The following is a 13,519-nucleotide window of genomic DNA, read 5'->3' on the forward strand; positions in this document are numbered from 1 at the left end:
AAACACTTTCACTTTTGATTTGACAGACCCTCGGGGGCAGTGGGGGAAAGTTCATCTATTCTTATTGAAGTAAAAGTCAAACAACAAAACTCTAGATCAATATTTAAAAACATTCAACCTTTTGGTTTTCATCTTTGCTACAGCTTTTATATTGGCCTGCTGGAGGTGACTGAAGGTATGGGAGAAAGCAGTGCTTTACTAGCAGTACCATTGCTGTGGTGCAAGTGCTTATTAGATTTAGGGAGGTGTGATCCCTCTGTGAGGCCGAGGAATTAAAGCACTCAAATCCTTCTGCAAAGGTCTTGACCAGGACTAGACCAAGCTCTGGTTCCTCAAATGCAAAAAAAGTGTAATCATGAGGGATTGATAAAGTATATATTAACCTTAATCTGTATTCATCCTCACACTGTTACAGCCCACGAAAAGACTTATTTAATAAACTAATGACTGTGACTAATGACTCTCAATAGCACAGCAATAGTAGTAATATATCTATAGAGTTATTTTTCTCTTTTTCTTTCAAAGGTTTTCTCCAAATGCATTTCCCTTTCACAGAGACAAAGATCAGACCTTAAAGCAGCACCTACACACAACAAAAAGATTGTTGACAGATCGTACGGAAAGATTTTTTTATATATTACTTTTTTTTTCTTCCTTTTTTACAAATAAAGCCTTATTTACGTATAAAATAACACTTTTTGTTCTTTTCTTTATACATTTTTTATCAGTATACCATGGACCAGGTTTGAAATTGCCATCTTAATTTAAGAGTGTTTTCCTGTTCACGCAGTGTTACATTAGGTATCGGACTCCAGCAAGCACACTTTAGTGTATATTTATCATATTTACTCAATATCATATTTACTCAGTATCATTTACTCAGTATCATATTCACCCATATTTACTCAGTATCATATTTATTCATAATTACTTAGTATCATATTTACTCATATTTACTCAGTATCATATTTACCCATATTTACTCAGTATCATATTTATTCATAATTACTTAGTATCATATTTACTCATATTTACTCAGTATCATATTTATTCATAATTACTATCATATCATATATCAAGTCCACAGGCTTAAATAAGACCATAAAGCTGTTTAGGGTTAAGGGTTAAGGTTTGATCTACTGTTCACAGAAATGTATATGACTTACAAGAAATCGTTCACTCTTTCACTTTTGCTTTCAGGGTGTGGGAGGCACATAAAGGGGCTTCCACAGCTCAGAGCTCACTCACAAGAGATTCTCAACACACCACAGGTAACTTCAACACATTTGTCCATTTTAACCTTTTGCATCCTGTTGCTTATGTTCTTTATTCTGTTTGTAGATTCAGACTGTGCCTCTGAGGAAATCATGGGAGGAACCGAGACCAAAGAAGGTAAGAGATTCTCAATTCTGCTGTCTTTACTTTACATCATTATTAAACCTTTTCACTGCTGAAAGTTAACTGCTGATTTTACATTGTAATGCATGTATCTGCTTAAGCATCATTTTTATTATATTTAGTATTAAGAACAGACAAAGACAAAGAAATAACTTAATTTAGTGCAGTACACATTGGTGGCCTCTTGAGGGTGCCAGATACAACAGATTTGCCTAGTTAGACACAAACTGCAGAAATAAGGACTTTAATAATAATATCCCATCATGCACAAGTCAGAGTCCTATTTATAAAACATTATTGAAGGTTTAAGCAATTTTAAGTACTAGATTCATGTTTAAAAATACAATAAATCAGTCAATAATTTACGTCTGAAATCGAATCCATTCAAAAACACTTTATTCATCCAAAATGGAGCAATTCAGAAAGTGCACAAAGCAGCGGCACAATCACAATAAAATAACATAATAATATAATGTGTAAAAGGTTCATACAAAGTAATGTTCATAAGTGTTTGGCTTATTATTTGTTCATATTTACTTCAACATATACATAAGTACAAACATTGTTCAGATCCTGGAGCAGGTTAAATCTGCCAAAATGCCACAGGTCTGACTCTGACATCACTGAACAGTGGTACTTTTTATTTGAATGTGAATGTGTGTAAGTGTACACAGTCAAACTCATTACATGTATTACATTTAGGCTTTGATAGTTATTCTAATATTCTATTCTTTTTTTCTTAACAGTAATCAGATATGGTAAGTCCTAATGCAACATATACAGTGCTTTTAATATCAAATTAATGATGATAATGTTTTCTTTTCCATAGTGGAGGTTGCAGCTCCTGCTCGTGAGTTCATGAATGAAAATTATATCTTATATTTTCTGTGTTGGACAAATAAAATGTTGAATATTTATGTGTGTGTGTTTTGTGTGGTTTTCCAGCCCCTCCAACTCCGAGTAAGTAGAGTACTTTCTTATACTGTATTCATTTCCAAAAATGTACTACTATATGACTGTATTGGTTATTGGAAGTTGAATGACAGTTGTTTGTCCTTTTTCAGTGTTTGATAAACCTTGGAGAGGGATTGATTGGGGGTAAGCATTTAATAACAAAACAGAACTCATTGTGATGTTGTTGTGTTACTTTTAATGGCGGTTGGCAGCCAATTGAAAAGGTGAATTTACTGCCACCTACTGTAGTTGTACGTCTTTAAAGTATGCGTTTTATGCTTTTTTGTATTGTATCAAGTCGAGATGAGCTGTGCAGTAGTGAAAAGTTACCGCCACAGTCAGGTTGAAGATGTCTGGAGACACCTGCTGGTTTCTTTTATATCTGCTCACACAATCAGATAAACCAGTGTGCTGTGTAACAAAACAAAAGAAGTGTTCTGAAGTGAAGGTTGTGAAGCTTTTCAGTTAAAATTTGTGAACAGAGTGAATTGTTTAAAAAAGGTCAAGAGTGGCAGCTGACTGTGCACCTGCTCTGTGATAAACCCTGTTACTGCTCTGTTGTCCTGGACAGGAACAAAGCAGAACTTCTGAAGGAGCTTACGGAGTACGAGCCCCTGAATGAGGACGTGCGACACCTGCGAGTCCTGGTGTACGGCCCGGTCGGAGCCGGAAAGTCCAGCCTCATCAACTCCTTGACCAGTGCTCTCCTGGGCAGGATGGCTATCCCAGCTGCTGTCAATAACACACAGTCAGATGAGGGCAGCTTCACTCTGCAGGTATTACTTTTTCACAACAGGATCATCTTTAAACCAATCATATCATTATCTTACTCTGTGTTTGAGTATTGGAAATATCAGGTTTCACCCACCCCCTATCCCAACCCACTGCTCTGTCCCAGTCGGCACCTACCTGCACGACTGGGAGAACACATACATCTAAAAATAAACTTTATAGTGTTTCTGGCATTTCAGTCAGGCTAAGACGGCATGAATGACACAAACTTTGAAGAATAACCATCTCAAAACTTTGATCAATTCATCATGAGCTCTCAAATTGCACAATCCTGTGTTTCTTTTAGTACAAAACTCACCGGATCAGAAAAGGACGAGGGCAGAAAAGGAGTTACTACCCATTTGTCTTCAATGACATCATGGGGCTGGAGAGTCACCAAAGCATGGGTGTCCGAGCCGAGGACATCAAACTGGCCATGATGGGACACGTGAAGGAGGGGTACAAGGTAAGAGGCCACAAGAGAGCTTTTCTACACACAGGCCTGTTCTGTATGACGCCACCTTCAAAATATAATTGAGCCATGTTAATAATGGATAATAATGGACTTCCTTTTTTGTCTCTTTTATAGTTCAACCCAATGTCTTCAATCTCTCCAAGTGATCAGTTCTACAACCCCAACCCCAGACCTGATGACAAGGTGCACGTCCTGGTCCTCCTGCTCTCGGCCAACTGTCCAGAAACCGACTCCACTGTCATTCAGAAAATGAAGGAGGTTCGACAGGCTGCTAGAGATTTAGGTATGAAGAAATACAGCAAAGATTATGTATTGAAACAATCTTATTCACTGCAATGTTTGATCCCACTGACAAGTAACAATGAAAGTCCAACAGCTCATCCGACTGCCACCATTCACTTACACGACACCATCATAGTAGAATGTGACTGCATTTCCATCACCTTATTTTGAATGTGCATTTAAAGTTTTGCATCAGTAAATACAGGTACATAGTATTTGGAACCCATAATGAGCATTGACTATTAATGGACATTTTATATGCTTGCTTCAAATGGTTTTAGTGTTATGCACATAACAGTTAAAGCAAATTTTGAAAGGTGGAAACTCCTGTAGTCACATAAACTTACAGATTGCAGACAGGCACCAGGCGAACAGGAGCAGCTACAGGTGATGAACAAAGTCAAAATGATCCAATCCTGCTGGTTATTTGCCCCAAATCCTCCAGGAAAGCAGAGCTACACAAGTTGTCAAACTATAACTCGCCCAGAAGAACATACACACTATCGACTCTTCATTAAGGGACAAACTCAGGGATAGTTCATGTTTGTCCAACATTAAAGTGTTGTGAGACTTCAGTGTTAGTTCTTTTCAACTTCAGCGTAACCCTTTGGCAATAATAGAGGCTTTTGTTTGGGGGTAAAAGATATCTATATACCGTATTTTCCGGACTATAAGTTGCACCTTTTTTCATAGTTTTGGCCGGGGAGTGACTTATACTTATATTTGTACTTACATACTTGTACTTATCCTCCGGAGCGACTTTTTAATATTATTTGTCATTTTCACACTGCAACCGCATTTCATACTCCAGTGCAACTTATATATGTTTTTTTCTTCTCTATTATGCATTTTTTTGGCTGGTGCAACAACCTGCTACATTTTTAACATGACAAAAAAATGGGTTGAAATTAACTTAATGTGATTGAAATGTTAAAACCTAGCAATGCAATGGGTGGAAAACTCAAAACACTCACATGTTAAATCTAAATATTCTGAATTATTTGGACTAAATGCTTTCTATGTGGATTGCCTACAGGAATTCCCCAGATTGCTATTGGCACACACATTGATGAGACCTGTGATCAAATCGAAAAGGACGTCAAGAATGTTTACAAGAGCAAGTCTCTAAAGAGGAAGGTGGGTTCATGCTGTGTCCTTTCACATAAACATGCTCTATTATATTCAAGGGTTTTAAACATCATGAATAAATTGGCTATATGCTGGTATTGTGTGTAGAATAAAAACAAGGAGCAACTTCATCCATTACAGAGCGATTAAGTCGGTTCAAGATAAAGGGTAGACTTAGTTTTATTGTATCTGCAACTACTTCAATTGTACAATATGTTTGAAGAGATAATAAAAGTTGAATATTCTGAAGACTTTATTTATATGTTCATATGACCACTGGCATGGTGGTCGTACACATTTCTAACAGTTAATTATGTCTAAAGCTTCTACCATTGCAGTAATTCCAGTGCATACATGACAAAAGTGTCCACACAACACAACAGTTGACATTTTGCATTAAATAGTATTTTCACATTTTTCTGTTATGTCTGAGCAGATGGAGATGTTCAGTAGTGAAGTTGGGATCCCTCTGAACTGCATCATGGCTCTGAAGAACTACAGTGAGGGAGAAATGAAGAACAACCCCGACATGGACACGCTCATCCTCACTGCTCTCAAACACATCGTGGACTTTGGAGACGACTTCATTGAAGAGATGCCGGGAACAGCCAATGGGATTTAAGTGTGAAAGATGCCTGTTTTTGTTGTGTTTGTTATATAAAATGTTTCTATGCTTGTGTGAAAAAATATGTAGATCTACTGGGCAGGTCCCTTCTATGTGGTGAAGGGACCTGCTTGTGTCCATGGAGATGTTAAAGGTTTGAATTACTGCCTGGGGACTATAGTTGTACTAGCCAAGTACTATAGCTAATGTCTGCACAGTTGCAGAAATGTTTATTAATGTGTTTATTAATTAATTGTCCCCGTTCAAATAAACTGATAAATAAAAATGACCAGTCTTCCCTGATGTGTTATCTCCTATTCTCTTTATGACATGGCTATAAGATCTTCTGTGCTGTCTGGAGAATCCATAAATGCTCTCCAGACTCGTTCTGAGCAATTCTGCCTCAAATCATTCAAATCAAACTGTGTGGCTGCATTAGCATGTCGGAGAAAAGTTAGCATTTGTTTATCTCTCTTAGCGCACCTGCGTCCTGACCCGTACACCTCAGGATAGAGAAACACCAACTGTGTTACTTCGCAGGTGGTGTTACCCACGTCTGTTCTAATTCGGACAGGTCCTCCATGTCTCTTCGAATTATACCACACTATTGTTCCGGACATTCTTTGGGGGTTCGATCACTCAGAATGTACTCATTCGACAACACGTCATGAGTAGATCAGTAAGGGATATTCTATAATGCCGCACCTCATACTTCTCTAGACTCAGTCTACTCCCCTCAATTAATCCGTCACCTGCATTGCTTATACTCAAGTCACCCTAATCGGCCAACTCCTACTCACAATGCACTGTCCCGAAATCTAACGCTCTGCACTGAACTACGACAATCGCCCCAATTCCTCTTCTTCGATCTTCAGGAACCATCTTAAATCAGAATACCCTCTCATCTATTTTTCATTCCACTCATTCTCAATCTCGATCAGCTCAATTAAGTTCCCTCATCCATCACTCATATTGACTTCATTACTATCTGCAACTTGTCGACTCCTACATCCATGCAAGTATTTCACTCTCCTCAACCTTTCTCTCTACTCCGGAGCAAGGCAGCTCCACCACGTAATTCAGTTTTAACGACTGCTTGTCCAAACCTCAATCCTATCACACTCACACCTTATTCATACCCATGTAATTCCATTGACGATCCACAAACGCATTGTCTTTTACAACAACCGTTTGACTTGTGACCATAATAGGGCACCGCCAAGTCTATTGCACTCACCTGCTCTCTGTATCTTCCAAATTCATCGCCTAGAACTCTTTTAAAACTCTATTCGAATGCACCAGTATTAATGCTGGGAGTGTCTGCAGTGCCGCGGCGCGCGGCCGAAACTGCCGTGTTATTTTTGTGCCGGCCGCGCGCCGCGGCTCCTGAAACTGCGCCGCTATTTGACCGCGTTTTAGGGCCATTTTAGACCGCGCCGGGTTAAGGTTAGGGTTAGGGTTAGGGTTAGCCATGAGGCTATAGCGGGCTATAAGGGAAATGCCGCAGTCCCTGAAACTGCGCGGCCATTTGACCGCGCCGCGGCTCTCCAGCCACGGCCATTAATACTCGTCTCCAGTAGTCATCCAGCTACTCTTCAGGGAGTCCTTGACTATCCAGCTCCTCTTCTCTCGTGCCACTCAGTTAACATCATTAACTGAGTGGCACGAACCCCCAAATCATCTTTGGGGGTTCTGAATCGGCCGGGCTGATCACCAGAGACGGAGCCCCCATCCAGAGTCTCTACCCAGCCAACTCTCATCGATCCATCATCACTATTATCAATAAACATTCCTTCATATTCCATGTTGTGGCGTGATCCTTGCTAGTGAAGTGTAGTTGGAGATGTTAATTGTCAACTGGGGTTCGGGAGCTGGACCACTCTCTTACTCCTCCAGCAACCACGCCTTCACCCTTTAACCACACCTCTAATTACCCAAAAGCCCTATTTATACACCTATCCCAGCATCTCTTGTTGTCTCTGCTCTCTCGACCCCACCCTCCCACCCCATGTCTCTATCATCTTCACCTTAACAAATCACCATCTAAGGAGGGGGGGTTCTGAATTGGCTGGGCTGATTACCCGAGACAGAGCCCCCATCCTGAGTCTCTACCCAGCCAACTCTCATCGATCCATCATCACTATTATCAATAAACATTCTTTCATATTCAATGTTGTGGCGTGGTCCTTGCTTGTGAATAGTTGATTTACTCTCCAGGTATCATGCACACCACTTTTTACTTATTCCATTTAAATTGAAAAAGGAAAGGGTGTGTGATACCTGGAGACTAAACCTGCTTTAATAACTTAGCTTTGACTTTCTAGGTCACCTTACTTAGAAGTTATCTTTGATTTTTGAAGACAAATATGATTTTACTTTCTAGGTCACCTGATTAAGAAGCTATTGAAAAAAGTCCTTGATGTGAAGAAAAATATTCCTTAAAAATATATAAATGGAATCTGTAAGATCTGCTGCTGCCTCTTCGTCATGTACAGCGGGACTGAACAACACGTGTGGACTATCACTGGATGGGATTCTTGTGGATATTTTTTAATACTTTTGGACCTGTCCAGATGCCACAGGAATAGAGCCCCTAGAGCCTAACCCTGGAGCCGTTGTGGTGTTGGCACAGGAATTGCGTACCTAGAGCCGCAACCCCTGCGCCGCCGCACCCCCTGCGCGTGATCATATTGTTACAGTAGCCTGTAGCCAGGGGGAACATCAGGGAATTGCGGCCCCAGGGAACATAGGGCAGACCTTCCTAGATGGAAGTTGTCCGGCGACGTCATTTCCGGTGAGTGTGTCGCGTTTTCAGAGCTGTTCGTTCTTAGAGCCTTTTACCGATTAATCCACGAATTATACACACTATTTACGCATCATATACACGAAAGTGAACGTTTGATTTCTCCGCAAACAATCCGGAGCCTCAAGCCGCTCGCTTTTCAGTATTTTGTGGATTAAAAGCCCTCCTCACTCTCTAGCTCCAGCCTGAACTAGCCTAGCGTAGCCTAGCCGCTAGCGTCATGGCTGGATCTACCTTTACCTGTTTGAGCTGTCATATGTCGAGTCAGAACCCTGGCTCCTTCTCTGATGATAGGTGCGTGAAGTGCAGTGTAGTGGTAGTTTTGGAGGCCAGGGTTACGGAGTTAGAAGCGCGGATCCGCTGTTTAGAGGAGCTTAAGTCCAGTTATAGTTCGGTTTTAGCGCGAGGGCTACCGGACCGCGCTGCAGGGCGTAGCATTAGCATTAGCAGTAGCAGTAAGGCCGAGCTCAGCCCCTCAGCGTCTCCCGTGCAGCCGGGACTAGACCAGGAACAGAATAGGGACCATTTTGTGACAGTTCGGAGGGGACAAGGCGCTAAACGCCGAACCTCAGAGCGCCGTGAGCTTCACGTCTATAATAGGTTTTCTCCCCTCAGCGATCACACGCCCGCTGAACACACGAGAGAAACTCTTGTAATCGGGAGTTCTATTGTTAGAGACGTGAAGCTGCCAGCTGCTAGCGTTAGGTGTTACCCGGGGGCCAGAATGGGTGACATCGAAGGAAACCTTAGGATCTTAAAGCGGAGTAGGACCCGTTTCCGGCGAGTCGTGGTTCACGCAGGCGGTAACGACGCCCGGCGGAGACAATCAGAGGTGCTCAAAGTTCAAGTAGCCGCGGTGTGTGACCTAGCGAAGTCGATGTCGGACACTGTAATATTTTCTGGTCCCCTGCCCAATCGGATCAATGCTGAATTGTACAGCCGTCTCTCAGCATTCAACAACTGGTTATCCAGATGGTGCCCTCAAAACAACGTTGTCTTTATTGATAACTGGAGTGCGTTTTGGGGAAAGCCCGGGCTCATACGCAGGGATGGCATCCATCCGACTTCGGAGGGTACATCCCTATTAGTTCGGAATTTGACCGATAGTCTTAGTCGTGTTAAGTGACCATCTAGGGATGAGCCCCAGGTGCAGAGCAGCAGTTCAAGACGCTCCTCTGTCGCTGAACTCTCGCCCGTTCTGTTACCTGTGAAGTGTTCAGATTCAAGACAGATAGAGACTGTGTGTGTCCCTCGTGTCCCTCGTGTCCCTCGTGTCCCTCGTACAAATAATGCCAAAAAGTCACATCTCAGAAAAAATATTTCAGGCGTCAGACCAAATAACTTAAGGAAAATAACAATCACAAATACACAAATGAATAAACACGTAAAATGTGGACTGCTAAACATTAGAGCAATTTCCTCCAAATCGCTCTTAGTTAATGAATTAATTAGTGACTATAACATAGATCTTCTAGCTCTAACTGAAACGTGGCTTCAACAAGACGACTACGTCAGACTAAATGAGTCCACCCCACCCAGCCATGTTAACTTTCAGACTGCCAGGAGCACAGGCCGAGGTGGTGGTGTGGCAGTGATCTCACACTCAAGCCTACTCATGAGCCCTAAAACTAACAATGCATTTCACTCATTTGAAAGCCTTATGCTGTCGATCACATGTCCAAATATGAAAAACCAAAAAGGAGTTTTGTTCATAGTTATCTACCGATCTCCTGGTCCCTACTCAGAGTTTTTAACAGAGTTTTCTGACTTTATATCAAACTTAGTGTTAGCCTGGGATAAAATAGTTATAGCTGGAGACTTTAATATCCACGTGAACATGAGTGATGACGCTCTCAGTAATGCCTTCAGCGCCTTGTTAGACAGCATTGGTTTCACTCAGAATGTAAATAAACCGACTCACACTCACAAGAACACTCTGGATCTTGTCCTAACGTATGGAACAGAGATTAGTGACCTCAGTGTCCTCCCTCAAAACCCTATATTGTCAGATCATTTCCTAATTACCTTTCAGTTTATTCTTAAAGATCATCCAGTCCCACAAAATAAAGTTATAATGAAAAGGACAATATCTGAAAAATCTATCTCAAAATTCAAAGAAATAATAGAGCCAATATTCAGTGACATGTCATGTGATCCTGCTGAGAACAGTTTTAGTCCCAGTTTAAGTGATCAATGTGTCGACTTGACCATGAATTCTCTGAAGTCTGCTCTTGACGTTGTCGCGCCGTTAAAACAGAAGGTCATTAGGCCAAAGCGCGCCTCCCCATGGTACAACCAAGAACTGCGTTCACATAAACAAAGAGTTAGAAAGTTAGAGGGATTATTTCGTCGCTCTCACACCGAAGAATCCCTAAAAGCATGGAAAAGTTGCCTGCTGTCCTATAAGCAGGCTCTGCGTAAGGCCCAAACCAGATATTATTCAAATCTAATAGAAGTCAACAAAAGTAACACTAAATTCCTTTTCAGCACTGTAGCTAGGCTAACAAACTGTCACAGTGCAGTAGAGCCCTCAATCCCAGCTACACTTAGCTCTGATGATTTCCTCCTATTTTTTAATAATAAAATAAAAACAATCAGAGATAAATTAGATGAAATTGTCCCCGCTATTAGCCCTGAACTAGCCCAAGCTGTAAATCTAACGTCCCATATAAATCCACCTGTAAACCTAGAAAGGTTCACAGCTGTTGATCAAGCAGAGATAACTTCAGCCATTATGTCCTCTAAAAGCTCAACTTGTGTCCTAGACCCCATTCCAAGCAGACTCCTCAAAGACATTCTTCCCCTAATTATAGACCCTATTCTTAATATAATAAATACTTCACTCGAAAGTGGCTATGTTCCACTGTCCTTCAAACATGCAGTCATTAAACCTCTTCTGAAAAAGCCTAATCTAGATCCCGACCTATTGGTAAACTACAGACCTATTTCAAATCTTCCCTTCGTCTCTAAAATCCTTGAAAAAGTTGTAGTAAAACAGCTTTGTCGCCACCTGCAGGACAATAACTTATTTGAAGTTTTCCAGCCAGGGTTCAGAGCCCACCACAGCACTGAAACTGCACTAGTTAAAGTCACAAATGATTTGTTATTAGCCGCTGACGATGGACTGGTCTCAATCCTGGTTCTGTTGGACCTCAGCGCAGCGTTTGACACCATTGACCACAACATTCTACTGCAGAGGTTAGAATGTGATGTAGGTGTTGGAGGAACAGCCCTCAGCTGGTTTAAATCCTATCTATCTGATAGGTTCCAATTTGTTAATGTAAACCAGAGCTCCTCACCAAGCTCTAAAGTAATTTACGGTGTGCCACAGGGTTCGGTACTCGGTCCAATTCTGTTTACTCTTTATATGCTACCATTAGGCAACATTATCAGAAAGCATGACATTAACTTCCACTGCTATGCAGACGACACTCAGCTGTATTTATCAATGAAACCTGATCAGAGCGATCAAGTAGACAGACTTAGTACTTGTGTGAAGGAGATAAAAACCTGGATGACACTAAACTACCTGCTTCTTAACCCTGAAAAAACCGAGGTCATTGTGCTTGGCCCTAAGCATCTACGAGACGCTCTATCTGAGCAGATAGTCACACTGGACAATGTCAGTGTAGCCTCCAGTTCTACTGTAAGAAACCTTGGAGTCTTATTTGACCAGGAGCTCTCATTTAAAGCTCATATAAATCAAGCTTGTAAAACAGCCTATTTCCATTTGCGCAACATCGCCAAAATCAGAAGAATCCTGCCTAAAAGTGATGCCGAAAAACTTATCCATGCATTTGTAACGACTAGATTAGACTACTGTAACTCCCTGCTTGCAGCGTGTCCTAAAAGCTCCATAAAAAGCTTTCAACTGGTTCAAAATGCAGCAGCAAGATTACTAACAGGAACAAAAAGAAGAGAGCACATTACGCCAGTGCTGAAGTCTCTTCACTGGCTCCCCGTCGAGTCCAGAATCAAATTCAAAATTCTACTCTTGACCTACAAAGCCATAAATGACATGGCCCCATCCTACCTCAAAGATGCTATAGAACCATATCATCCAAACAGAGCTCTTCGCTCTCAGAATGCCGGCCTTCTGGTGGTGCCAAGAGTCTCTAAAAGTACTGTAGGAGGTAGAGCGTTTAGCTACCAAGCCCCTGTGTTATGGAATCAGCTCCCGACCCATGTTAAATATGCTGACACAGTCTCTTCATTTAAGTCCAGGCTTAAAACGTTCCTCTTCGAAATCGCTTATGGTCAGAGTAGTTAGGAACAGAAACATAAACCCACAGCTTCAGCTACGCTGCCCTAGGAGTAACTGTGCTGGGGGAAGTATGACAGCTTGAGCACTATCCTCTTCTTCTGACTACTTATGCTATCAAACAATATTTATTTTTTAATTCCACTTGCAAACTGTTCACCGCCTTCTTTTTCTTTCTCTCACTCCTGAGGACCTGTGGACCCAGATGTCCCTCTCCTGGTGAAGTGGTCCCTGCCCCATGTGGACGGTCCCTCATCTGCCTGAAGAGTGGCTCCAGTTCGCCTCAGTCGGTCCCTCATCTGCCTGAAGAGTGGGTCCAGCTCGCCTCCGACGGTGCCTCATCTACCTGAGGAGTGGGTCCAGTTCGCCTCCGACGGTCCCTCATCTGCCTGAAGAGTGGGTCCAGCTCGACTCAGACGGTCCCTCATCTGCCTGAAGAGTGGGTCCAGCTCGCCTCAGTCGGTCCCTCATCTGCCTGAAGAGTGGGTCCAGTTCGCCTCAGTCGGTCCCTCATCTGCCTGAAGAGTGGGTCCAGCTCCAGTCTCCTCGTGTCCGTCTGTCCGTCTGTGAGAGTCGGATCTCTCCTTCACTGGAACTCCTCCAGGTTTCTACGCTTTTTTCCCAAAGAGGTTTTTTTTTGTAGTTTTTCCTGGCCGAGAAGGAGAGTCTAAGGACAGAGGACCCTGGGACATCGTCCCTCGCCACCACAGACATTGTCTGACTTCATCGCCACCACAGACATTGTCTGACTCCATCGCCACCACAGACATTGTTGATTCATTTCTCCCTGTGGCCCTCAGAGGCAACTGTTGTTGTGATTTTGGGCCTTACAAAAATAAATTG

General features: G+C 42.2%; 1 protein-coding gene across 1 annotated transcript; it reads left to right on the forward strand.

The window, feature by feature from the left end:
* The first annotated feature begins 734 nt into the window (after positions 1–734).
* On the forward strand, positions 735–5,775 carry LOC140360247 (interferon-induced protein 44-like). The gene is made up of 13 exons (XM_072445457.1): positions 735–743; positions 791–801; positions 1,201–1,271; positions 1,342–1,392; positions 2,145–2,156; positions 2,228–2,248; positions 2,344–2,358; positions 2,463–2,496; positions 2,924–3,128; positions 3,431–3,589; positions 3,713–3,881; positions 4,917–5,017; positions 5,445–5,775. The coding sequence occupies exons 1-13, from the start codon at positions 735–737 to the stop codon at positions 5,628–5,630; spliced, it is 1,044 nt and encodes a 347-aa protein (XP_072301558.1). The 3' UTR covers positions 5,631–5,775.
* The last annotated feature ends 7,744 nt before the right edge of the window (positions 5,776–13,519 follow it).

This window comes from Eucyclogobius newberryi, unplaced genomic scaffold (assembly GCF_026437365.1).
Source record: "Eucyclogobius newberryi isolate DKJ021-1_F unplaced genomic scaffold, fEucNew1.0.hap1 SCAF_15, whole genome shotgun sequence".
Taxonomy (NCBI): Eukaryota; Metazoa; Chordata; class Actinopteri; order Gobiiformes; family Gobiidae; genus Eucyclogobius; species Eucyclogobius newberryi.

Excerpts from the sequence above, each read along its gene's own strand:
- LOC140360247 (XM_072445457.1), top strand. Across the intron at positions 3,129-3,430 it reads AGGGCAGCTTCACTCTGCAG|TACAAAACTCACCGGATCAG; the intron begins GTATTACTTTTT and ends TGTTTCTTTTAG. Across the intron at positions 5,018-5,444 it reads GCAAGTCTCTAAAGAGGAAG|ATGGAGATGTTCAGTAGTGA; the intron begins GTGGGTTCATGC and ends ATGTCTGAGCAG.